Genomic DNA, 27,981 nt, shown 5'->3' on the forward strand with positions numbered 1-27,981 from the left:
CACATTGGCCCTGGACCCCTCTTTTTCCACCAACGCTACTACAGATGTCTGTGGTCTAACCTCATCTTTCTCACGCTTATCTGGGCATGTACGCACCAAATATCCTACCCTACTACAGCCGAAACATCTCATTTTATCAGTAGTTGCATAAATCAAGTAATCAAAATCATCCATTCGAAAATTAAAAGACACTTCAAGTTCAGCATTAGGGCTATCGTTTAGTACCATATATGCATATCTCCTAAAGGAAACAACATGCTTCAAGAGTGGATTAACATTTCCAAGTGGAATCTATTTAATTGGTGAAACTAATTTTCCATACCGAGACAGCATGTTTACTAAGAACTCATCCTTTACAAAAGGTGGCACGTTTGACAAAGTCACTCTTTTAGACGGCATTGAAAGCGGAAGCACGACCGTAAAAGCATCATTTATCACTAAACCACGTTCCACTAATTCATTGGCTTTTTCCACAGAGCACATAAACATTACTATGGCATTATTCATTCTCCTGCAGCTAAACAACACTCTTCTATACTCGACACTGACGCAACTTTCACTCCATTGCGCCGCGTGAGAGACTCTAAAACTTCTGAACCGGCGCCCGCCATCTTCCGAACCCCGGAAAACGGCGCGCCTAACAAAAAAAACACAACTTTTTGCTTAACACTAAACTATACTAACTATTTTAGTAAAGAAAAGGAGATAGAAAAGATAGTAAAAACACACCTGCACACACACACTCTCACAGCCAGGCTTGCCTTGCTCAGCCACACTCGCACATGCGCACAGAGAGAGAAGAGAGAGAGAGAGAGAGAGAGAGAGAGAGAGAGAGAGAGAGAGAGATGGTAAGTGAACGTGAGCACGAGGGGGCAAATGAGAATCCCCTCGCTCTCAGTTTTCATCCTCGTTTCGGAGCGTGCAGCAGTGAAAGAGAGGAAAAGACGAGGGACCGAAGCCACACTCATTCATACAGCTTCTGTCTGTGAACATTTCACTTCTTCATCATCACAGCTGCTTCTGAACACAGAGGTACGTCTATCTTTTTTGTTTCTTAAAAAGCAATTCAATAATCCATTCATTATTATTTATATTACTGCTTTTTTGACATCTTCCCTATTAATTTTTTTCCTCCTCAAATGTCTGTTTATCTCACAAGTGTAGCGAGCTCAGGACTGTCTTGTAGACTTCCACTGTCCAGAGGAGAAGCACAGATAATCAGATTAGAACATTTTGTTCAAAGTGTGCTTTCTTGCTCTGATGCTGTTTCCTCTCTTTTGTAGTTCTGTCTATCTCAGTGAAATGTAGAACAGTGTTGCTTTTAATAGTTTCACTCCCAGCACAGAGCTGCATTGCAGATACATATGTGATTGGCTCATGAAGAGAAATCTGAACCATGACAAAGTCATCAATACTGTGAGAATCAGGCTCTTGTTTCTCCAGCAGCTAATTTCAGTGAAACCCATTCAGTTCAGGCGCTGCTGTTTGTGCAGGTGATCATTAATCATGTGTGTATGTGGCTCATTTCTCTGCAACTGACCCAGTGAAATGCTCTTTTATGTCTATTTTAGCATGTATGGGTCACTGAATACACTGATGCTGAGGCTTATTCAAAGCAAAGATAAAAGGTTTTGGTTTTTCTTAGTCAAAATCAAAAAAGAAAACCCCATCTTATTATGTGCATCCCTGTAGTTCTGTATAGTACAATCCTGATGTTGGATATGTATACTGTATGTATATGCCCACTGCCCACATATTTACACAGTCAATACTAATCATTTTCTCAATAATATTCTTAACAGACTCCAGTATGTTTATTAATGCTGTTATACTGCTGAGTGAATCTCATAAGACTATGGCGGTTTCATATTGAACCGCAAACTCAAAAGAACAAAAATAAATAGATAAATACAAATTTTCTTAGCATTTTGCTTGAACAAAATAAGTCTTCATTTATTTATTTTTATAGTTCACAATACTATAATGCATTTGTTTATTAAATTATTATAATACAGATACATTATAAATAATTATATAATTCTAGATAATTCTAAGGATTTTACACAAAATAGTTGTCTTTAATTTATTTATATTGTATTACAGTCATTTTAATGTACATTTTTTAAATCATATTACAGTAAGTTTTCTCCAAAATTATGATTCAAAGTATATATTTGTAATTACACGTTTATAATAATGTAGTTGCAATTTAGTACATTTAAATATATTAACTTAAAGTTTAATATCGAATAACACAACAGTGTATTTATTTTTAAATGTAGAAATTAATTATTAAATCAGCCTTAAAGAGAATCTAATACTAATTTATTAATTCAAATAATTGCATTAATTTTTGCAGAACTTTTGCTAATATATAGCTTTTTTCATTGATTTATACAATTATTGCATGATAAATTACTATTATATTAATGAGAATTTAATGAGAATCTTCATTAAGAATAATAGGAATTACACACACACACACACACACACACACACACACACACACACACACACACACAAACACACACACAAACTCAGAAGTAAAATGTCTGGCTGCAATGAGACTTAGGTAAAATAACTATCAGTTGTCATTAAAAGCAAAATAACTTTATGGTTTTTAAACCTGCTTTTATTTAATATGTGCAAAAAAAATGTATAATAATAATTATAGATATATATTATGGGGTAAAATGTGACCTAAACATGTTTGCATTAGATTGTCTTGCTGTTTTAAGGCTTATTTTGTAACAGACAGCAGTAGAGCAAAACTCAAAAATGTTCAAAGGTTTTTCTAAAATAGTAAGCAAGCAGCAGTGTGTGTGTGTGTGTGTGTGTGTTTTACAGCTTTGATGCAAGTCCTGTGAGGATGTTTATCATGGCCTACATTCCCTGTGAGTGAAAGGCAGCAGTCTGGGAGTCGTGTGTTTCCATCACATCTGTAAAACCTCGTCCACAGAACCAGAGCGGATATTTGAAAACTCACAGTTCGTTAATCTTAAATTAACATTTTCAATTATGTTCAATCATGAGGCAAAGCAGATGATCACTTCAGGCCACGCACGCACACATGTCCTCTGTGAAAAAAATAAATTGTGCTTAATTGCAGTTGAAGTGTAGTTCAAGCCTAATTTGAATACAGAGAATTTGACTGAAATAAATGAACAATGACGTGACTCTCTCTTATCACATTTTTAAAAAGTGTACTTTGTAATATAGTTAAATTAAAAAAGTTTTACTTTAAACTAATAAACGTATGTCATGTTTTATACTCTTATTTCGATGTGTTGAATAACATACTAAATCACATGTTAATTATAATTTCAGCTGTACGGTATTATTTAACATTGCATTTAAAGTTCATATAATTGAAGTGTACTAAATTGCAACTTCATTATTACAAATGTGTAATTACAAGTAAATACATGGCATAAAAGTCTCAATCGAAATGACATCAAAGTACATTTTAGTTTACCACAAATGCTTGTCAGTACATTCAGCAGTACGCTTTAGCCATATTTCAAAAACAAAAAAAGTAATTATGAAATCACACATAAAGATGTACTGAAAATGTAATGTAAGAGTCCAAAAACATACAATTTAGTACACACTTAAGTATATTCTTCAAAGTATAATATCTCTGTAATAAATTCTCATTTAAAAGTGTATTTCTCTTTTCCAAGGGATGCCTTTTGTCTCCGAGCCAAAGCATTCATGTGTGAAGTACTTGCTGTAAAACATATTCTCATTTCCTGGCATGCTCACATTTGTGCCATCCAGCGTTTCCATGCCATTCTCTTGGCATTGCACTGCCTCAGCACACTGTCCATATGCGAGATTTATAACAAAATACACCAAATACATGACATTTGAGCTTACATGTACATGATACATATACAATTGACTCCTAAATGTATTTGGACACTTATCAAGTATGTAAAATATGAATGAACAAAAATCAAAGAACAACTGAATGAAGGCAATGAAAGGAGGACAAGAAAGAGAGGTGCCTATAAACCACCCTGCTGTTTCTCTCTCTCTCTGTCAGAGTTATGGGTGTTTCTCAGAGCACAAGGGCAGATACTGTAATAGACTGTGTGACTTCACATTACTCTAGAGTCAGGCAATGACAGCTAATCAAACACGTTCACTGCACTTCACACACACTCATGGCAGTAATCACACACTGGAGGAGAGCAGAGAGCATTACTCACACAGCAGGCTTATTATACCTCCTCTGAGGGGCAGTAGTCGGGTCACTCTGTGAAATCGGCCAACAGGTTAGATCAGATGATCGGCTAAATAATGAGTTTACCTGCTGATAGACTGCATTGTGCCATCTAGATTAATACTGTATATTTAAATTTAGGGATATAACAATGTCTTTGTTGAAAAGTAAAAGGGTGGATGGCAACAGAGTTGAGTTTATCTGGAGACTGCAAGGTTACAAAGCACCTCATTTCATTCTGATAGTTCTATACATATCCATTTTTTAATGATCAGTTGTTTTCAGTGCATCATGGTAACAGGGTTGACATTTTATGATTGAGTCCTACTGATTGAAGTGATAAAGTGATAAAAATGAGATTTAGATTTGTGCTGAAAGAGTTTTTAAATAGTACAACTAGTAAAATTGACAAATACTATTACAGTTAAAATAACTCTTTGATATTTAAATATATTTGAAAATTTTTACTAGGAACCTATATATATATTTTTTATTTACATACTTTTATTTAGCTAAGATGCATTAAACTGACCAAAGATGACAGTATATATATATACTGTCATCTTTGGTCAGTTTAATGCATCTTAGCTAAATAAAAGTATTTAATCATTTTAATTGAATCATTACATTTTGAAAGGTAGTGTATAGACATTAAAGAGTAACTAAACTGTCAGGGTTCTGTCACTCCAGTCTAGTGTTATTCATGGTTTTGTGACAGAGCCCTGATACTCTCCTCATGTCATTGTTTTCATGTGAGTGCGCGGCTTAGTTTTTACTGGCTGCGTGCCGTCTCGTGTGAACACGCGGTTTATGAGCTTGCTCATTAGCTGCGTGTTTGTGTCTATTTAAGCACATGGCTAGTGATTGGTTTGCTGGCCATGTGCTTGTGTTTTTTTGTTTTGTGTGAGCACATGGCTTTTGTCTTAGTTCCTATGTGCCATGTGCTCTCGTCAATTGTCTTGACCCCACCCATCTTGTTACCTGATTATTGATGTAAGTTTCCCCACATGTGTTCCCTCGTTATCCTCCTCATTAGCTCCCCATTTATTGTCCTTGTGTTTGCAGTCTGGTTGCTAGTTCGTCGTCAAACATTTGTCTGTGTACATCGTGTCGTGTCTTGCCTTGCCTTGCCTTGCCTTGCCAGTCAAGTTTAGTCTGTTTTCCCCTACGGGGTAGTTTTTGTTGGTTTATTTTATTATTACAACTATTAAAGAACCCTTCTCTCTGCATCATTGAGTCCTCGCCTCATCCCTCTACCCAAACCCTGACAGTACGAACAAGCCAGTATGAGGACTCAGCGGAAGAAGGGTTTGCACCGTCCACCAGCCTCCACTCTCTCCAGCCCCCTCTACCAGCGCATGCTCCAGTTTAAGACCTTGATCTCTCTCCATCAACAAGGGACTGGTGTGAGGGATTTTGCCCTGGAGTTCAGTGGTACTGCAGAGGGATTGGAGTTTAATGATGCGGCCCTCAAGGACCTCTTCAATGATGCCCTTGATGAGCCTCTCAGCTGGTGGAGAATGAGGGGGCTGGACCACCTGTCGTTTGGGGAATTTGTGGAGTTCGTGGCACGTTCCCCAGCTAAGGAGGCTGCAGTACTGCCTGTGGTGCCCTTCAAAGCTGCCGTTCCCCCTATGGTGGATAAAGGAGCTGCAGTACCCCCAGAGGTGACTTGTGACATTGCAGAACCCCTAGAGGTGGCCGGAGAGACCGCAGCACCTCACTCTTGTAGGTGGAAGAGGGGAAAGAAGAGGAATGGCTCTGCCCCGCCAATGCCAGAGGTGCCGGATGAGGCTGCAGCGCCCCCAGAGGTGCCGGATGAGGCTGCAGCACCCCCAGAGGTGCCGGATGAGGCTGCAGCGCCCCCAGAGGTGCCGGATGAGGCTGCAGCGCCCCCAGTAGTGGCTGACGACATTGCACTGCCCCAGTCTCGGAGACGGAGGAGGAGGAGGAGAAAGGCTTCCTCCATCCCTCATGGCCCGGTGGCCATTCAGGAGCCCACTGCTGGCCTGGAGGCCAATCCAGTCATGCCCAAGCCCCTCGCCCTGCCGGCGCCGCCCAAGCGCCTCGCCCTGCCGGCGCCGCCCAAGCCAGGTGGCGTCCCTTTTGAGGGGGGCTAGTGTCAGGGTTCTGTCACTCCAGTCTAGTGTTATTCATGGTTTTGTGACAGAGCCCTGATACTCTCCTCATGTCATTGTTTTCATGTGAGTGCGCGGCTTAGTTTTTACTGGCTGCGTGCCGTCTTGTGTGAACACGCGGTTTATGAGCTTGCTCATTAGCTGCGTGTTTGTGTCTATTTAAGCACATGGCTAGTGATTGGTTTGCTGGCCATGTGCTTGTGTTTTTTTGTTTTGTGTGAGCACATGGCTTTTGTCTTAGTTCCTATGTGCCATGTGCTCTCGTCAATTGTCTTGACCCCACCCATCTTGTTACCTGATTATTGATGTAAGTTTCCCCACATGTGTTCCCTCGTTATCCTCCTCATTAGCTCCCCATTTATTGTCCTTGTGTTTGCAGTCTGGTTGCTAGTTCGTCGTCAAACATTTGTCTGTGTACATCGTGTCGTGTCTTGCCTTGCCTTGCCTTGCCAGTCAAGTTTAGTCTGTTTTCCCCTACGGGGTAGTTTTTGTTGGTTTATTTTATTATTACAACTATTAAAGAACCCTTCTCTCTGCATCATTGAGTCCTCGCCTCATCCCTCTACCCAAACCCTGACATAAACCTTAAACCAACTTTTTTTAGTTAATGATCTATAAGAATGGGGCTTTATTAGTGCTGTTCATTGATTCGAGTAACTTTTTTGACATTTGAGTATAAAGTGTTTTAATTCTACAATATATGGTGTAAAAACGTGTGAGTGCTGCCCTCTTCAGGTTGAACGGTGGCTACTGCAGTTGATTTTTCCTATTGGATGTTACGGTGGCAAGTGACGTAAGCGTTGGCAGGTGACGTAGGCAGTTTCCAGCTCACCAGGCCCCTTGGTACGAGCTACCACGCCCTTGCCCTTGGCAGTATAAAACCATCAAAATCACTGTAGTGAGTCAGGAGCTGGAATTGCGAGTATTGGTAACGACCAGGATAGACTAATATAGCATCTATTTAGCATAGCAATTATATAGTTATTTAGATCTTCAAGTTAGCGTAGATTTATCTGTATTTAGTACAGTGGTCAGGATGGTACGGAGGTGTGTTGCTGGTTGCTACAGCACTGCTGGACTGCATAAATTCCAGCAGACTTTAAAATTAAGCGCCAGTGGTTGCATGCATTTGGCCTGGAAGACCGCAAGTTCCCGCCTAGAGCTGGAGTGTGCAAACTGCGTTTTACACTGGTTTGCTTCTCCAATGCAATGGAGGTGGAAATGGGCTTCTCCACACAGCTCGCGCTGAAAAGCGACGCGGTGAGGAAGTTAAGACCGCAGTTTGAGCCAGCGGCTCGAATTGATATGAACAGACACCTCGACACCCTCCACTTCAGGTAAAAGTGGGGGAGAAAAGTCCTCTACTTCAAATGATCGCTCTGTTGCAAAGCTACTTGCATCATTACAGTCACTCTCCATTTTAGTGTCTCTGACAGCAGCTGTCAATCAATCCGTCACTGCGAGTCTCAGGATCACGCCGCACTCGCTCAGCCCCGCCCTAGGTTCGTCCCCTCTATCTCCGCTGTGATCTGCCCACTTTTCAGCATTTTTCAAATATTGTCAGTAGGTGGAGTCAGGCTCTGAGCAGGGGTTTAGTTACACTTTAAAAATAACATACTTTCTTTGCATATTTTGTATCATCGTTAGCTTATTTATAAGAGAATGTTGAAAAAACAGGCAAGGCATCATCATGAAGAAAGAAAAAATCTTTCTTATTCAGCTGAAGAATCATCTATTCACAGGTTTATTGAATTTCATCTGAAGTCAGATTGTTTTTTTCCCCACTGACTGGCGGTAATTTTTCTCTGTTTGACAGTTTCTCGTGTTCTGTTCCTGCAGGCGATGGCTGAGGTGGAGCTCCTCTCCACTCCCCATAATATTCAGATCAGCGATGTGTCCTGTGACTCGTTCCGGATCACCTGGGAAATGGCCCATGAGGACACGTCCCGAGTGACGCATTACTTCATCGACTTGAGCCGTAAAGAGGGTAGTGACCACAACCGCTTCAAGCACAGAGTCAGTATCCACCGTCATTGTGTCATATAGATCTCGTTCTGGTCCACTGCGCTCCCTGTGATGACACAGGATTATATACAGCCCTGATTTGGTGTCGCACAACGAGTGCCAGTGGAGTCTGTGAACCTATTATAGGGACATACTTATTAACAGGGACATACAGATGCATCTCAATAAATTAGAATGTCGTGGAAAAGTTAATTTATTTCAGTAATTTAACTCAAATTGTGAAACTCGTGTAATAAATAAATTAAATGCACACAGATGATTTTGGTTCACATTTAACAAAAACCCACCAGTTCACGATCCCAACAAATTAGAATATGGTGACATGCCAATTAGCTAATCAACTCAAAACACCTGCAAAGGTTTCCTGAGCCTTCAACATGGTCTCTCAGTTTGGTTCACTAGGCTACACAATCATGGGGATTGTCCAGAAGAAAATCATTGACACCCTTCACAAGGAGGGTAAGCCACAAAAATTCATTGCCAAAGAAGCTGGCTGTTCACAGAGTGCTGTATCCAAGCATTTTAACAGAAAGTTGAGTGGAAGGAAAAAGTGTGGAAGAAAAAGATGCACAACCAACCGAGAGAACTGCTGCCTTATAAAGATTGTCAAGCAAAATTGATTCAAGAATTTGAGTGAACTTCACAAGGAATGGACTGAGGCTGGGGTCAAGGCATCAAGAGCCACCACACACAGACGTGTTAAGGAATTTGCTGAACCACAGACAACGTCAGAAGCATCTTATCTGGGCTAAGGAGAAGAAGAACAGGACTGTTGCCCAGTGTTCCAAAGTCCTCTTTTCAGATGAGAGCAAGTTTTGTATTTCATTTGGTTTTTTGACAAAAGTTGGTTAAATGACCATGGTGTTGGTGTGTTTGACTGACCAGCAAACTCACCAGACCTGAACCCCAGAGAAAATCTGTGAAATGAGAAACAAGAGACCAAACAAATGCAGATGAGCTGAAGGCCACTGTCAAAGAAACTTGGGCTTCCAGACCACCTCAGCAGTGCCACAAACTGGTCTCACAATTTGAGTTGAATTCCTGAAATAAATGAACTTTTCCACAGCATTCTAATTTATTGAGATGCACCTGTCTCACAGTGAGGACTAGTGGTTCACAATACAGGACCTCTTGACTTTCACTGGCAAAAGACATCTTTCAAAATAATAAACTATTACTTTTAAGAAAATTTTAAGCACATTTTTTAAAATAAATTGAACCCAGAACATTTAAGATTATTATTATTATTATTTTAGGATTTATGGATTCAGTACAATTAATCAAAGGTCACACTATAAAAAAATTATAAATCAATCATTCAATAAAGGTTAAATAAGAACAGTTTTAACATTAATGCTTCTCATGGACTATATATATATATATTTTAACTTCATGCAACAATTATTTAAAATAATATTTTTTGTTTTCACAAATTATGATTATTATAAACAGTATTGTAACTACTAATTTTTATGGAAGGGGTCATTTGGATTCTGTACAAAAACAAACAAACAAACAAACAAACAAATAAGTAAATAAATGTTAAAACAAAAAATGTTAAATACTACTTAATCTCACATTTAATTTTTTTTAAAAACTGCATATAACATCTTAAACATTTTAGTTTTCACAAATTATATTACAACATTTTCATTTTAAACAAAATAAGTAGAATGTGGTGTTTGCAACGTCATGAACATGGGTTCGATTTTTAGCAAAAAATAACATGCATGAAGTATTAAAAATGTATGTCTTCAATACAGTATATGTTTCTTCGGATAACATGTTTGCCAAATACATAAATGTAGCTAAATGTAAATATCATCAGCTAACAAAACGATATGAAGAGTTTGGTTCCAAAACGCGATAAAAAAAAAAATTGAGTTCCCACCAAAATCCATATTGTATCTTATCAGTATTGAAAAGTCCATTTTTGATTTTATGCAAAATGCAATTTTTGCAGAGTTATTAGATCATGTTTTCTCCCTTTTTTCCAAACTGTAACAAACACAAGTCCCCCTTTTTAGCAGAATGTGATATATCCTCTCTACCAATCACAGCGCAGCATTCAACGCACTGTAAACAGTAACAACCAATCACAGTGCACTATTCCACACACTCTAGACAGTAATGGCGGTGCTTTGAATACACCTAGAATCCTAGTTTTTCTCATCCACTTTGTACTTTGTGATCAAAAACAAGGACTGCATGATAAATCACATGTGATTGTCATGCACATCTCGTCAGTAAAGCTGGTACTGTGATTAATAGTACCAATAAATCTCCATCACATGCTTTCAGATGGAAATTATTCAGATGCATTTAATACAGAGCCGTAGATCACTGTCAAGCTACGCTATTATCGCATTCATTAGATGAATCATATTCGATTATGAACGTGATTTTGCTGATGTAGCTTGTCAGTCTTAGTGTTTTTATTATTGCCATTTATGTTTTTGTAAATACAGTGTGTAGCACTAGTCAGTTAAATGAATATAACATGGCAAAGATGAATGTACTTTTGGATGCTGAATGTAAGGGAAATGTAATTTTGGAATTTCTGTGGTCTAATGTGATATTGTTGCTCATGTTCTTGTTCATGACGAATTTTATTTTATTGCAATAATTAATTTATAGCATTAACAAGATGACCCGTTGAATTGATTTTGGAAGCAATGACTGATTAATGTATTTTTAGTCCAGTACCTGGATATAAGATTAGTATTGACTAAGTTCAGAGGCTGTCATATGTGGACCAACTTACTGTGTTATATATTTTCATCAGTTTCAACATGAAAAATAACTTTCACATTGATTCAATGGATTTATTACATTTTGAGAAAAAATGTGTAGGATTTATTGAAAAAAATCTTTTATATAATAAATCTTTTAAAATCAAATGGTGGGGTCTTGGGGGCACCTAGATCAGACTGAAAGGGCATTTTAGATTTGGCAAATTAATTAGTTAAGTTACATGTCTTTAATTTGTTTTCATGTTATATTTCTTTAAGCTGCACATCCTCTGCTTTCCTGTCTGTGTAAAGGTTTAATTAAGGACAGACAGAATAAAGCAGACTCTGGAGATGCAGATGGTGGGACGGGGAGCAGGATGGGGGTGTAGAAGGTGGCTGTAGGTTTGTTGGTAATGAGCACATCTGACAGCCCAGTGCAGGGCAACCCTTCAGGGCTACTGTGATGCTCACGTCTCTTCTAATACAGGAGTATGAGAAACTTGACCGAAACTGCTGTGAGCGGATAATGACTCACCAGGACATGTTTCCTACCCAATAAACACATAAACCCCCCAATCCCAGGCCAAGCACCCATTTAAAAGCATGTACACTATTGCTTTGACAAAAACTGTATAATTAAGTACACTAATTTGGGGCATCATGTATTTATTTATTAATTGGTTAGTTAGTAGCAGTCCTTGCCACTTGCACATGAAAATCTGCAGCAGGGTTTTAAAAAGACACACATTCTTTTATCTAAAATAATTGTGTAACTTAATTATCCAGTCCAACTAATTTTCTTGAAAGCTGCATTCAAAGTCTGCTTGTGACAGGGACAGAAACACTGGATCCAGTTGCGAATGAACAATGGTGTTTATTTAAATGTTCAAGAGAACAAACAAGGTCAGATAGTAGGCACGAGTCTCTGGTCGGTAGTTCCTCCTTGGCAGCGCAAGGACTGCAGGGGACAGAATCCTCGAAGACACGAACCGAAACAGGAAGCTACAATGGTGACACGCCAACTGGAACTGGAGGACACTGCATGGAGCGAGACAAACAGAGAACCAGTAACAACGATCTGACAAAGCACAAGACAAACACAGGACTATAAATAGACCCACAGAATAAGACACACCTGTCGCTGATCTGATTGCTCGTCAGCAACAGCTAACACAGATAGACAATCAGAGCAGCAACACAGAATTGAGCAGACAAACCTGCGAACCGTGACATTACCCCACCCTTTAGTAGCGTCACCTGACGCACCCAGAGGGTCTTACCTGTCGATTGTAGTCATCAATAAGGGAGTGATCCAATATGTCCCTGGTGGGAACTCAACTTCTCTCCTCTGGACCGTAGCCCTCCCAGTCATCCAAGTACTGGAATCCGAGTCCCCTCTGCCCTGAGTCCAGAATACGACTAACCGAATAAGCTGGTTCCCTATCTACGATTTGCGGCGGTGTTCTACAAACAGAATGGAGTGGAATATCGGTAGACGAAAGCCACACTTTTTGACCAACGACGTAGATGGGAGGCTTCGACCGGTGGCAATCGGCCTGGGCCTTTGTGCGCAACCCCACCTGGAGGAGAGTCACCCTGGCTGTTCTCCAGATGTGTCTGCACCTCTGGACGAATTCGTGAGCAGAGGGGACCACGACTTTGGATTCCAGACTGGGAAAAATTGGTGGCTGGTACCCCAAACCGAGATAGGCCCGTGGACGACACTGGTAATGAGTTATGACTCCAAGAGGACGGATTCTGTGACGCCAAACATCGCAACCCTCATTCCAACTCTTGGTTGGCCCTCTCCGTCTGACTGTTACTCTGGGGGTGGAACCCAGAGGAAAGACTGACACTCGCCCGCAGCAACCGACAGAACTCTCCAAAATTTGGATATGAACTGGGGACCCCTGTCAGAGACCACGTCCGTCGGGAGGCCATGAATACGAAAAATGTGGTCTATGACAGCAACTGCTGTCTCTCTGGCAGAAGGTAATTTGGGCAGAGGGATAAAATGAGTCGCCTTCGAGAACCTGTCCACCACGGTTAAAACCACTGTGTTACCCTTGAAGGCAAGGAGGCCTGTGACGAAATCTAGCGCAATGTGTGACCAGGGTCTCGAAGGAACTGACAACGGCTGAAGGAGCCCCGCAGGAGGTCGGGTAGAAGTCTTACAACTAGCACAGTCTGAGCAGGCCAATACAAAATGGCGAGTGTTGCGAGCCATAGATTGCCAGCAGAACCGTTGCTTAGTAAGAAAAATAGTACGATTTACTCCTGGATGACAAGCCACCTTGGAACAATGACCCCATTGAATAACATTGGACCGTAACCTCTCTGGTACGAATAATCTACCCGGTGGACACCCGGGCGGAGGAATTACCCCATGTAAAGCCGTGCGGGCCTTCGATTCGATCTCCCAAGTCAACATTGAAACACATAACTTTGTGGAACGATGGACTCGGGAGATACCGGGGATTCAGATTGGTCAAAAATACGGGATAAGGCATCCGGTTTGATGTTTTTAGAACCAGGACGGTAAGAAATGGAAAAATAAAAAAAAATAAAAAAGTGCCCATCTAGCCTGCCTAGAGTTAAGTCGTTTAGCGGATCTGATGTATTCAAGATTCTTGTGGTCGATCCTATTACCAATGTCGTAATTGTGTTCGGCGGGTAACAAACGATGAGAAAAATAAGTGCACGGATGTACTTTGCCATCCACAGAGGATCGCTGGGAGAGAACCGTGCCTACCCCCACTTCTGATGCGTCGACCTCCACCACAAACTGACGAGAGGAATCAGGGGCGACAAGAATGGGGGCTGAAACAAAGCAGTCCTTGAGTTTAGTAAATGCAGCCTCAGCTGCACTAGACCACCTGAAGGTCGTCATGGTGGAGGTCAAAGTAGTAAGAGGTGTGGCTAGTTGACGAAGAAAATGTCAATATGTCATCCAGGTAAACATAAATAAATTGATTGACCATGTCTCTCAGCACGTCGTCAACTAGTGCCTTGAAGACCGCAGGGGCATTGGACAGGCCGAAAGGCATGACCAAGTATTCAAAGTGCCCCCTGGGGGTATTAAAAGCGGTCTTCCACTCATCTCCCTCCCTGATGCGGACGAAATGATAGGCGTTACGAAGGTCCAACTTTGTGAATAAGGAGGCTCCCTGCATTCTCTCGAAAGCTGAAGACATCAACGGTAAGAAGGATGGTACCATACGTGCTTGTATTAACTATCGAGGGCTGAACAACATCATGGTAAGGAATACTTATCCCTTACCATGATGTTGTTCAGCCCTCGATAGTTAATACAAGCACGTATGGTACCATCCTTCTTACCCACAAAGAAGAATCCTTCCCCTGCAGGAAAGAGTAGGGGGGATGAGTTTGGCTGCTAGAAAATCAGAAATATATTTCTCCATGGCCTCCCTCTCTGGAGCGGAAAGTGAGTATAACCCGCCCTTAGGCGGAGACGTACCTGGCAATAACTCTGTGGCACAGTCATAGGGACATTCGGAGGAAGAGAAGCAGCCCGGGACTTACTGAACACTTCCTTCAGGTCGGAGTACTCCCCTGGCACATTAGACAGGTCCGTCTGCTCCTCCTGCAACACAGAACAAGACACAGAAGAACAAGCAGACACCAAACAAGACGCATGACAATTCTCACTCCAAGACATGATAGTGTTCTGCTGCCAGTTTATGTGAGGGTTATGTAGTGTGACCCCAAAACCACTGGAGCACCAGCATAGTCAATAAGGAGGAACCGAATCTCCTGGACAGGAGTTGACCACCCAGAGTGTTGACAGCGATGGGATGTGTAATGGGAATGATGGGGATCCCGAGTCTGTGGGCCAGGCCTTGATCCATGAAGAGTCCACCAAGGCATCGCACTGATGGTGAGAGGTGGTCCACTGCAGTCTGACCGGGAGGAGCATCGATTCTCGGTAGGATTCACACAAGGAAATGCCACCCGTCAGTAACCTCCCTGCTACTGACAGCCCCTGACTTTTATCAGGCACTTTACCGCGAATGACCCGCTGCTCCACAGTATAGACACAGTCCCTGTGCTCTATGACGCTCCTTCTCCTCCAGGGAGAGGCGAGCTCTGCCCACCTGTATGGGTTCGGGATCGAGTGAGGTACCGACCGTATCGCATGGAGGGGTGGTGGAACGAGTCTCCATGTCTGAAACCTGGTCTCTCTGTCTCAGACAATCTCAACGCTGCAGCCGTGCGTCCACTCGAATGGCCAGGTCAATCAACCCTTCCAATGTTGTAGGTAACTCCAGAGTGTATAACTGGTCCTGGATACGGTCGGCCAACCCATGCAGAAACATGTCCCAGTGCGCCTCGTTGTTCCATCCGCCAACACCCTGGCCGCCTCTTTGCCAGACACAGCACGATCGAACACCTTCCTAAGTTCATTACTGAAAGTTTGGAACGAATCCAGACACCTACGTCACTGCTCCCATACTGCTGTTCCCCACAGCGCTGCTCGTCCCGACAGCAGCGTAATGACAAGTGTCACCTTGGACTCCTCAGTAGGAAATGATGATGGCTGCAGAGCGAAGAACTGGTAGGTCGGCTGGTGGGTGGAACTGCAGATGGTGTAGGCACAGTGGGAACATGCATAGGCGTCGATTTCGGGGGGGACGGGGGGGACGCGTCCCCCCCAGATTTCGTCATGAGTCATTTTGTACCCACCACTTTTTTTTTTTTTTTTTTAAAGTAAAAGAACTTGAGGGTTTTTAAACCTCGAGTTCTGCTGCTGCGATGGCTACACGCTTTTCTGTTCATTAAAACTGCAACAACTGTAACATTGGGATACGTTCTAGGTTGGGGGAGGGGGAGTCATCGTGTCACTGTTATTATTTTCTCTATAGACGGTTTCAACGGCAACAACATAAACAAACGTTACTGCGCATGCGCGCTTTTGCGGACCTAACTTAACTTCCGGTAGACTTCCAAATAGAATCAATAACAACAGCCAAGTCCCTCTAGAGTAGATATTTTTTGATAACAAACAAAATATGTTTGCTGCATGGATCAGGCGGACTTAATGAGAATGCAAATCCATTCTTTGCCAATAGGAGATGTTTTAAAGCATAGACATAAAGCGCGAGAAATGGAGGTTTCCCCAGTAACAGCTGTAAACAAAGTACGCGCACACACGCTGCTTTATCAGGCATATAACATGCAAGTCTTCCTTCAGAAATACAGCGATATAAAAAACACCTGTGCCTCGTTTTGATATTTAAACATATAAATGTAAGGGATTATTATTATTAAACGTGCAGTACATAACGTTACTCATGTTTATTCAGCGAAGCCTTTTTGAAAATCGATCAGTTTTAAAATTGTGGTGAGTTTCCAAAAATAAATAAATGTATGGGAAACACATCCCGCAGCACAACCACCTGAGCCCTCAGTCTACTCATCGCCTTGACTTTAACCGCGTTTGTAGAAGGCACTGCAGCCAGACCGATATACACAACACAGACCGGAAGTTAACTTAGGTCCAGGCGCGTGCGCCCGATAAAACCGTCTATATGACTATCGCGCTTCTTTTTTTTAAAGAATGTTTTTCAAATGAGTTGACAGTTTGAAATGGACAGTGAACGAGCGGGAACGAGGCTACCTAGTCTTTGTTGGGATTGGCCAGAATTTCTGGCGAATGTATCATAGACGAGCAAGTCATTTAGCCTTCATACAATATCACAAGGTTGCATCCTAGTGCCATGGACTATAACATATCAAAGTGATAACCTGTAGAACAAATGGATGTTGTTGTACACACAGCATGGGTCTGCAGACCATTGACACAAAGGTAAGACGCGATAACTTATGTTTATTAAGATTTGCTGGTATTATAGCTAGGTCTTGTGCATTTGCACACAAGGGATCGGCTGTTTTAATTCTTCTCTTGCAATTAATGTTACGTTAGACTTCCTTAGCCACCAACTTAATTAGCTAGTTACGGTTTGCGTTCATACAGCAAGTGTTGGGGGAGATGATTGTTGAGTAGTCAGTATCTTGTTTAATTATTGCTTGAATCTATTGCTGAATTCTGAAATAGTTGTGATGATGATGATGATGATGATGAGGAATGGATCAAGTTTTAGTCAAAATGCCTGATGTAGATTGGATGGATGCATGTTGTTGTGAATTGAGAGCATTCAGATCATGGTGTGATAGTCAATAGTGTTCATGTGCTACACGTATTTTTGCTTTTTCAATCTTGATAAAATTTGTAGTGCTTAAGTTGTGTTGTCTGTTATTTCTTGATAATAACACCGTTGCCATGAAAAACAGAGCGTTGCTGTGGACGCGGCAGGATTCTAATCGTAGAGACGGAACTATTTTCTTTAGCGGAAGCAATACAATTGTATACAATACAATACAATACAAATAAGTGTTTAAATCAATAAACTCTTTTTTAAATCAATATTTTGTGTCAAATTATTGATTTATTTGGTGGGTAGCCATGTAATAAGCGGGATAATGTAGAGCGAGGCCCGATTTTGGGTTAGATTTTTTTCCCCGTTTTCAGTGGTTATAACAAAGCAACATGAAAGAGAAAATTGGTAATCATTGTTTAGGTACATTAAACCACGTCATGGCCATGTCATATTGTCAACATGGTACTTATATGATGATATGAAGCAGATTAGTGGGTCATATATCATATGTCTAATGCTTTGTACGGCTTTCTTCTTCATAAAACAAGTCGGACATCATCACATTTTTGTATACATTTTTATTTATTTACATTAATAAGATACAGGACGTATTTCAAAACATGACCTGCGCGAAAGAGAAAAAAAAATGCATCATTGTACCCACCACTTCTGAAAATGCACTTCTGAATGCGTCTCTGTCCCCACCACATTTCAAACCAAACTGACGCCCATGGGAACATGGACAGGCTCCACTCTCAGATGTTGTATCTGGCTGGTGAGATCCGAGACCTGCACTACCAAGGCCTGAATTGCTTGACTGGTTGCCGTGATTTGTTCATCCTGACGATTAAACCGAACATCGTTCCTCTTTAAGATCACTTGTAAAGAAACACTAGATCCAGTTGTGAATGAACAATGGTGTTTATTTAAATGCTCAAGAGAACAAACAAGGTCAGATAGTAGGCACAAGTCTCTGGTCGGCAGTTCCTCCTTGGCAGCGCAGGGACTGCAGTGGACAGAATCCTCGAAGACACGAACCAAAAACAGGAAGCAACAATGGTGACACGCCAACGGATTGCTCGTCAGCAACAGCTGACGCTGATAGACAATCAGAGCAGCAACACAGAATGGAGCAGACGAACCTGCAAACCGTGACAGCTTGATTGTAAAATCTGAGAAGACACATTTTAAAAACTTAATTGTCAATTTAGTGTGCTATTTATGTGTTGAGAGGATACTGATAAGATAATCAGAACTGAATAAATGTACAACTTCTTTGTGTTTAGTTTTTAAAAATTACATAATGTAGGAGCATTACCAGTATCTCTTTTGCACTCGTTGTTTGCCAGAAATACAGGCATGAACTGCTGCTAAAGGCATCTGCAATTACATCTGATTTCGCCATGACTCTAATATTGCATTTGTGGGTGAATGGAAAGGACTTGCTGAGGGGGTTGCTATGGCTACGCCCCTCTGAGCATTTCATAATTGGTTCTGCTTGTCAGAAACTCGAGCCTCCACAACAAGACTAATTAGCTATGATAGATATTTGAGAGGAAATACGTTATGCTTTAGTGAAGTTTGAAAATGTCTTTCACCTTTCAGTCAGAAGAGTCCTCAAACAAATAACAGGTGTAAGATTACAGCACTGGATGTTATATACAGATACGGATGCGGATGTTATCTGCTCACTAATCATATTTTCTCACTGATTAGGCTGCATACATAAGTATCAATGAATCACAAACTTTATTGCATAATATTATAATGTATAAATAATTTATTAGGCAAATACTGTAGATTAGAAATCATTTTTCTCCACTTTAAAGTAATACACAAATTACTCTTAAATTAAAGACAACAATTATCAAATAATAAGCAAATAACCAATGAGGTCTATACTTTGAGAATCAGAATCAGAAAGAGCTTTATTGCCAAGTATGCTTGAGCATCTGAATGTCTCCACTGCAGCCACGATGCTGTTCATGATAGTGAGTGGGGAAAGTGAAGGGGGGTTTGTCCTGAAGTCTACTATCATCTCCACTGTTTTGAGCGTGTTCACCTCCAGGTTGTTGAGACTGCACCATACAGCCAGCTGCTCAACCTCTTTTCTGTAAGCAGACTCGTCACCATCCTGAATGAAAACCTCAGGAGCTTGACAGAGGGGTCTTTAGAGGTGCAGTCGTTGGTGTACAGTGAGAAGAGCAGTGGGGAGAGAACGCAGCCCTGAGGGGCACCAGTGTTGGTGGAGCAGCTGTTTGACATGAATTTCCCCAGTCTCAGTAACTGTTGCCTATCTGTCAGTAAGCTGGTGATCCACTGACAGATAGAGCTAGGAACAGAGAGAGATCTGGGTCAGTTTGGTCTAGGGGGCCGTTGGGATGATGGTGTTGAAAGCCAAACTAAAGTCCACAAACATAATCCTCATATAAGTCCCTGTTTTGTCTAGATGTTGCAGGATGAAGTGCAATCTCATGTTGATTGCATCATCCATGGACCTGTTTGCTCGGTAATCAAACTGCAGAGGGTCCAGTAAGAGTCCAGTGATGTCCTTCAGATCAGCCAGAACCAGTTTTAGAAAATTACTTCATGATGACAGACATTAGAGCCACAGGTCTGTAGTCGTTAAGTCCTATTATCTTGGGTTTCTTTGGGACGGGGATAACGGGGACCTGGTGCACATCATCCTCACTGATTTGAAGTGCAGGGTGGGGTGTTGCAGGAGGTGTTAACGGTTGTTTAGGGAGATGGTCAGAACGGGTGTGGGTGGTTTCAAATCTACAATAAAACTCATTCAGTTCGTTAGCAAGTCGTTGATTTGCCTCAGTGCAGGGGGATGGTGTCTTGTAGTTAGTGATGGTTCTCAGTCCTCTCCACACTGAAGTTGAGTCGTTGGAAGTAAACTGAACTTCCAACTTTTTAGCGTAGGTCTTTTTAACCACTCTGATCTCTATTCAGTGTGTTCCAGGCCTGATTGTACAAGACTCTGTCCCCATTTCTGTAGGCATCCTCTTCGGCTTGAGGAAGATGTCTTTCAAAGTTTTGCTGAAAACCATGGCTTATCATTGTTGAATGTTAATTAAATCTTGGTAGGAATGCATATATCCTCACAAAAACTAATATAGGATGTTGCAGTCTCTGTGAGTTCATCCAGATCAGTGGTAGCAACTTCAAAAACACTCCAATTAGTGAGGTTGAAACAGGATTTTAAGGCCACTCTGTTTCTTTGGTCCATCTCTTTACAGTCTTTACTACAGGTTTAGCAGATTTAAGTTTCTGCTTGTAGGTCGGTATAAGATGAACCAGGCAATGATCAGACAGCCCCAAAACTGCTTTTGGAACAGAATGATATACATATTTTATTGCTGTGTAACAGTGATATAGTATATTACTGTCTCTGGTGGGACATGTCTGTATTTTGATAGTTCACGAGAGAGACTGGCTTTATTAAAGTCCCCAAGAATGATTAAAACAGAGTCTGGATGTTGTTTTTCTGTCTCTGTGATCTGATGAGTGAGTTTCTGTAAAGCTGAGCTCATGTGCACTTGCGGAGGAATGTAAACACTCACAAGAATGAATGAGTGAAACTCCCTTGGTGAATAGAATGGCTTGCAGTAAATGAAGAGCACTTCTAGATCAGCACAGCACATCTTCTTTAACACAGTTAGATCTGTACATCTTGTTTAATACAATGCATGAAAACCGTTAAATTAAGACCAAAAACAATGGAGGACCCTGTGCTTCGAAAAATGATGCTAAAGGGGATACCTTGAGCATCAAAAAGCGACGCCAAGGTGTCCTGACCAAGCGTCAATATATGACAAGTTGGAGTTAGACTGTGTTGTGAAAAGCAGACTTTGTGGTGTGTTCTGCTGAATGTTCAGCAGCTCATCCCTGGTGAAACTGATTGAGTATGAAAAACAAAAACAGGAAAAACTAATAAAAACACTAAAACAACTGGAGAGCGAAGAACCACGGCTGCCATGTGTGGCACCATCAGTCATTCAGAGTATGAATTATTAATATACTATTATAATATTTATAAGGAATGGAGCAATTCCAAGAGGGGCTAAATATCGTGAACAAGCTTTTATGATTATATTTCAGTTTTATTTCTATTATATTTTAGTTTTAATATTTTGTGTGTTTTTATCACTTTTTTATTAGTTTTTGTTATTAATATATGTATTTGTATAAATATATTTTTATAATTATTAATTATAATATATATATATATATATATATATATATATATATATATATATATATATATATATATATATATATATAATATTATTATTAAAAGTATATATACTTTTAAAGCCTGATGGTTCCCAGTGTCTGATAATGATCCAGCCACAGTCAAACAATGTGGATCCATTAACCTTTGAAAAATCATTGCTTGTGGTTTTTATCCAGTGAGAGCTGTGTTTCAGCTTTCCTTACCTTGGCAAAGTCTCTGACAACCTGACACCTCCTAATCCAGGTGAGTGACAGTTCTGCTGACAGGAGGCTAAAGGGTTCCTTCACAATTAAATCCTGACTAGCCTTTTGCAGTTTTTGCACCTTTTCTTCTTTAAACACCTTTTTTTTTTTTTACCCCAGTGGACTGTTAATAAAACCAATCATTGTCAAACTACTGAGGCCTTATAATGAAACAATCAAATATCATCTGATGGCTGTAGCTTTCTGCAGTGCAGACTTTTCAGTCTCAATTAGATCTCTCTTCGCTGACCAGATCACGCTTTATACCAGATTTAGGGGTAATCTGTAAATATGTGGTTGGCAGTGTTGGGGAGTAACTAGTTACATGTAACGGCGTTACGTAATTTAATTACTAAATAAATGTAACAGTAATCAGTTAGAGTTACTAAGAAAAAATGAGTAATTAAATTACAGTTACTTATGAAAATTGTAATGATTACAAAGAGGATTACATTTGAATATTCACACACATCCACATACAGCTTATTTCTTTCCCAAATTGCACTAAGACACATGGCCCATAATCTCCGAGACGCGGAAAACATAAAAATGGAATTCAGCCTATAACGCGGACGCAATATGCCACATTTTGGACGAATAAATCAAAAGTAGGTCAGTACACTTGAATCAAAACCCGATATGGACTGATGTCTGTGAATATTAAGCCGCAAAAAGACTGAATTTGAATCCTGCACGTTCTGCGTGTCTGTGGAAATCAGGCGCTGACTGGACATTGGGAGAACCGGGACTATTCCCGGTGGCCTGGCAGACGATTTGGCCTTCTACTTTAATATTGTTATTGTATAATTGCAGTACGAATATACTAAAGCGATTATTTCCGAATCCGCCATTCGATAATTAAATCTCTAATAAATCATGAATCGGTTAGTCGTGACTGGCAATGGTTGGGCTCGCGCGCTCTCCGCGCCTCCGCCGAACGGTTTGGATCAGACTCCGAGTAATCAATGCGAGAGAGAGACCGGAGTGAACTGTGTAAGCGCACAGCTGGAGCAGAGAAGCGACTCTTCTGTTCAGGGTTTCAGGTGCAGGTCAGTTTCATCTGTAAATATGCTAATGTAGTTTTGTCTTTGTTTACTTAGTCAAGCAGCAGCAGCACATTGCTCACAATCACTCAAAATACTGTATAAACGACGTCATTATTATCTATTGTAATGTTACAGTAGTAAGTTAGCAGACAAATCATCATATTTTATCATAGGTTTAGGGGGAGCTAGTGCATACAAAAACACAACCCTTAGGAAAATTTATGTAGCCTATGGTATGGCACTAAAATGGTTTAACTATGGAATTTGTAGTAAAAATAAATACAAGTGGTAATTCATTTGCCAAAAAAACAAAACATGGTAAAAGTCAAATAAAAATCTTCAGTATTAAAGTCATGAGAGAGATGGATGGATAATGGAAGTGAAGATGCAGTTCAGGAGAGAACTCTTAATTACGTTGCAAGTCCCCCAACCTAAGGATTCAAATCTTTTTCATGTCAGGTCCAAAAAAAAAAATAGGGTTGTCCATGTTTCAGAATGGGTTGTGGGTGTATGAGTGTGAGATTTCCCAGCCTATTTTTTTCCCCAGTCCGCCCCTCATGGAAATTAATCTCTAGAACAGTCACTTCATGAGCCTTTTTTACTTATTTTGAGAAACTATCATCATATCATATACAAAGAGACAGCAGTGTTTCAAAAAGACACCAATGTTTCAGGAGTTTAGTACACAAAATAGGACACATGCTTATTAGATAACCGTATTTGAGTTGATGTATATGCTTTTATTAAACCATTGTTAGATGCAGTTAGATGCCTGTAGTTATGCAAAGATTTGGTTTCAAAAACAGTATCTATAAACTATTTCTTTTGATTTTAAATCTGCTTTGAACTTCAGATCAATCTCTAAGTAAAGTCTGATTGTGTGGTGGATGTGTTCAAATGTGATCATCTTAATTTAAGTGATGAAGGATGGTGAAAGTCTGACAGTATTGAGCACTACTGTAAGGTTAAACCTGCATGGTGTAAAATGGTTGAAGATGATTAACAGTTGCAAATTAACATTCATTAGAAATTTATAAAAGTAATCAAAATGTACTCAAAAGTAATTAGTTACATTACTTTATTAAAGTAATTAAAAAAGTTACACTACTATTACATTTTAAATAGGGTAACTTGTAATCTGTAACCTATTACATTTCCAAAGTAACCTTCCCAACACTGGTGGTTGGTTATTCTTCTCTTCAAAGCAGAACACAAGCTCTGTAAGACAACAATTAACTGTAAGCTTTTGGCTTTTCAGGATGTCCCCACCAAGCTAGTGACAAAAGCAGGACCTTTGCCAATGGCTGTGAGAGGCCACTGGTTCCTGAGCCCTCGAACAGATTACTGTGTCGCTGTGCAGACTGCCATCAGACAGCCGGACGGAGACTATCAGGTGTCTGAATGGAGCCAAGTAGTGGAGTTCTGCACTGGGGGTAAGCAGACAGAGACAGAGTAACAAAGGTTGAATGTGTTTTCATTGTTAAAATACCTCCTCCTAGCTTACTATACAAAGACACCTGACAAAAATATATTTCTTAGAGTTGATTCCATTAAAAAAGGAGTAAACACTTTGACACTGTCAAATCTTAAGCAGCTCAACACAGCTCAACCAATGGTGTGAGTGTGGTAGAGGGGCTAGTTTTGTCCAACCAATAAATAAACAGGAGGACTATTTGGGGAAACCTGTCTGGAAATGACCATCAAATTACACAGTATTGCACACTGAATTAAGTCTCATGATTATCTTAACTTAATCTTCATGACACAAATTTGTCACTGAATACTAATGCTAAAAATATAACAAACAAATGGCTAATTTATTGTTGACTGTATATTATGCTCAGATAGAATACACAGCCAATCGTGACACATCTTCCTTTTTCTTGCCTTCAGTGACATGTTTGATGTCATAAGTGCTTTATAGGAAGCATTTATGTATTATGTTCATTAGTAAGGGTTTAATAAATGGGTTCTTTTCTACAGATTATTCCATGGTGCATCTCCAGCAGCTGTTAGATAAAGCTGAGACCGCTGCTGGGAGGATGCTCAGGTTCTCTGTCTTCTACCGCAATCAGAGTCCTGAATATTTCCAATATGTGAGGTTAGTGTCATCTGTCACCCTCAGTCTCTCTCCTGCTTTCTACATATATCTTTCCTTGACAGCTCTAAGACCGCAGTGTCTGATTTATCTGCTGTGTGTTTTTGAGGTTCGAGAACGCTAGTGAACTTGACATGAAATTACTATTCCTTTGTCTTCCTAAATTTATAGCAAATTATCCATTGTTGGTGACTACTGTGTGTAATTAATGGCACCCAAGGGAAATTTACACAAATGGGGGGATCAAATATAAAATTTTATAATGTCAAAAGATCAAGATGTTCCAGATGGTGTAATTCTGGCATCTCCAGCAGAGGCTAACAGAGTAGTGATAGCTTGACCACATTCAAACAAACTTACATTCAGGTCTGGCTTCATTCTGGAATGGAATTTTTCACGATCTAATCACTTCACCATGTATAAATTGGCATTCATATCAAAGACAATAACTATAATGTTAATTAGAGTACACCACAAAGTGCTTGAGCATTTAAAGCAATGGACAACATTACTACAACATTACTAAACATCAATTGGTGTGGACATTAAAGGGGACACCAGATGCCCATTTTCAACAAGCTGGTATGATTCTTTAGGGTCTTCATGAAATGACTGTAACATACTTTGGTTAAAATTCCTCAATGGACGGGTAAAATAATATTTTTTTCTATCATGTCAAAAACAGCTCTGATCTGTGCAAGTCTCTTTGAATTATAATGAACTCTGCTCACCCCGCCCCTCTCCTGTTTTTTGTGTAGTTGATGGCGAGTTAAAAAAAATAATCAAATTAATCCACTGCTTCCTCAGTGGCTCTGATGTCAGTAGTAAATGAAGACTCTTATGTTCACTTTTACATCCAACTACAAAACACCTGCATTGCTCACGAAAACGTTGTTGTTGCTACAGCTGCGGCTGTAGTGGATTTCTCCTTCTTGTCCTGTGCATTTGTGAATCTTGAGTGCATTTGTAAATGTTGTTTGCATTTCTGAATTGTGTGTGTTTTTCAGAATTTTGTGTGCATTTCTGAATTTTGTATGCATTTGTGAATCTTCTGTGCTTTTTAAATTTTGTGTGTGCATTTGTAAATTTTGTGCGCATTTGTGTATCCTGTGTTTGTATTTATGAATCATGTGTGTGCATGAATGAATCCTGTGTGTGCATATGTGAATGTAGTGTGTGCATTTATCTTTATTGAGACTCTTTTGGCTCCATACACGTCCCTGTGTGTGTAATAAGCAAAGTGTATGCACGTTGTGCACCCACCATAGGTGTATATTACTAACACACTCTTAAAATAATGAAGAAAAAATACTTTAGACCAGGTTTTAGTCGGTCTATGGTGCAGTCGATTTTCAGTTCCTCAAAATAGCAACACACCAACAATGCGCACCAACAAAACACACTAACAAAGCACACCTCTTTTTTAGTTTAGCATGCCCATGGGTACACAAATGGTTCACAAATGCATTTGCTATTTAAACAATGTGGTGCAGAATGGGAAAATGAGAACTGCATGGGCCTGAAACTAGCAAAAACACTTCTGCATCACCTTGCGCCGCATTGCGCCAGGTGTATGATAGGGCCCAATAAGTTTTAGAACTCTACAAGACCATGCTGTGCTACTATATTGGATATAGTATATATGGATATATTGGATTAATGTCACACCACACAAAGTCACAAGTGTGACTGTTTTTATTAATGATCACTATAGCGTTGTATGTTACTATATATCATTTGATACTGTATGTACAGTGAATTTAAGCTTTTCTAACCTAAATAGCAGTGGGTGTTTACTTCTGAGTCTACAATCCAAACAGAGCATTCTGATGAGGCAGGTCAAACCAGGACAGAAAATAGCATATTACTTCTAAATTATGTTTTTTGATGTTCAAATCTCGATAACATTATTAGTACAAAACAACAAAAAGGCAGTCCATGACCCCTTTAATGTCAACATTTCTGTTTTAAAATCCTAGATTATTGATTATTCTGCATCTCTCTTTATAGATCAGAGTGTGGAGGTGCAATGGTCCCATCTTTCAAAGACAACAGTGGAAGTCACGGCTCCCCCATCAACGGAAAGCTACGCGGCGTCTTCCTCTGCTGCAACACAGAGTTCGACACAGGCCTTCCTCCCAAAGATTCCCCATACGGCCCTCTGCGCTTCCAAATTTCCGCCGAACGTCTCCTCAATCCGAGTACAAACCTCTACTTTGCTGACTTCTACTGCATGTACACAGCATACCATTATGTTGTGCTGGTGCTGGCCCCTGCTGGATCGGAGGGGGATAGCTTTTGCAAGAGCCACCTTCCGCAGCTGGACCTAACAAGCAATCCTTTCCTGACATACACACCCGGAGACGCACCGGCCTTCTGTCATGCCAGTGACGTCATTCTGGAGGTGCTGTACACAGAGCCCTTGCTTCTGGAGCACGGCATCCTGGCTCAGATCAGCGGCCGTCACCAGCTCATGAGCCTTTCCACTGCGAATGCCAAAAAAGACCCGAGCTGTAAGGTGTGCAATATCAGTGTGGGCCGCTGAAATGTTAATGGCAGACGTCACTGGAAGTGCAACTGGAAGCATGAATATCATGAGCACCTCACTAGTCTGGAAAGGGACCCAAAGTTCTAATGATAATCCAAATTCAATTTCACTCTTTATAAAAAGAGGTATTTGGAATTTTAAAATATGCCAAAGGCATTGCACAAAAGAGACGAGAATAAGTAATAAGAACATGAAAAATGAATGAGTTCATGATAGTCTGGCTACTAGTCAAGCCACTTGTTATAAAACCAAGCCATATGATCTGTGAGGCAACTATTCAGATCTTAAAGAGACAGTTCATCCAAAAATAATTTCATCATTTACTCACTGTCACGTCTTGTAAAACCTCTCTTTGTGTCTGTAGATCATGTGAAATTAAGTGTAACATAATATTTTAACAAATAATAAAACACTTCTGTGAGCTTCTGCATGTTACTTAGGTTGTCCGTTGATTATATTGAAAAACATTTAATGACTGCATTTCACCTAAGCTCAGATTGTT

At 40.3% G+C, this 27,981-nt stretch overlaps 1 protein-coding gene across 2 annotated transcripts; it reads left to right on the plus strand.

Annotated features, from left to right (window-relative positions):
• The first annotated feature begins 829 nt into the window (after positions 1-829).
• Positions 830-27,914, plus strand: LOC132115405 (phytanoyl-CoA hydroxylase-interacting protein-like). Of its 2 annotated transcripts, none has more exons than XM_059523864.1 (5): positions 830-1,032; positions 8,206-8,382; positions 24,092-24,266; positions 24,817-24,934; positions 26,942-27,914. In XM_059523864.1, the coding sequence occupies exons 1-5, from the start codon at positions 877-879 to the stop codon at positions 27,474-27,476; spliced, it is 1,161 nt and encodes a 386-aa protein (XP_059379847.1). In that variant the 5' UTR covers positions 830-876; the 3' UTR covers positions 27,477-27,914. The 2 variants fall into 2 exon arrangements, with proteins under 2 accessions (XP_059379847.1, XP_059379848.1); XM_059523865.1 differs by having other exon boundaries at positions 896-1,032; positions 8,183-8,382.
• Positions 27,915-27,981: the final 67 nt, after the last annotated feature.

The sequence above is a fragment of the Carassius carassius genome, chromosome 34 (assembly GCF_963082965.1).
Source record: "Carassius carassius chromosome 34, fCarCar2.1, whole genome shotgun sequence".
Classification (NCBI taxonomy): Eukaryota; Metazoa; Chordata; class Actinopteri; order Cypriniformes; family Cyprinidae; genus Carassius; species Carassius carassius.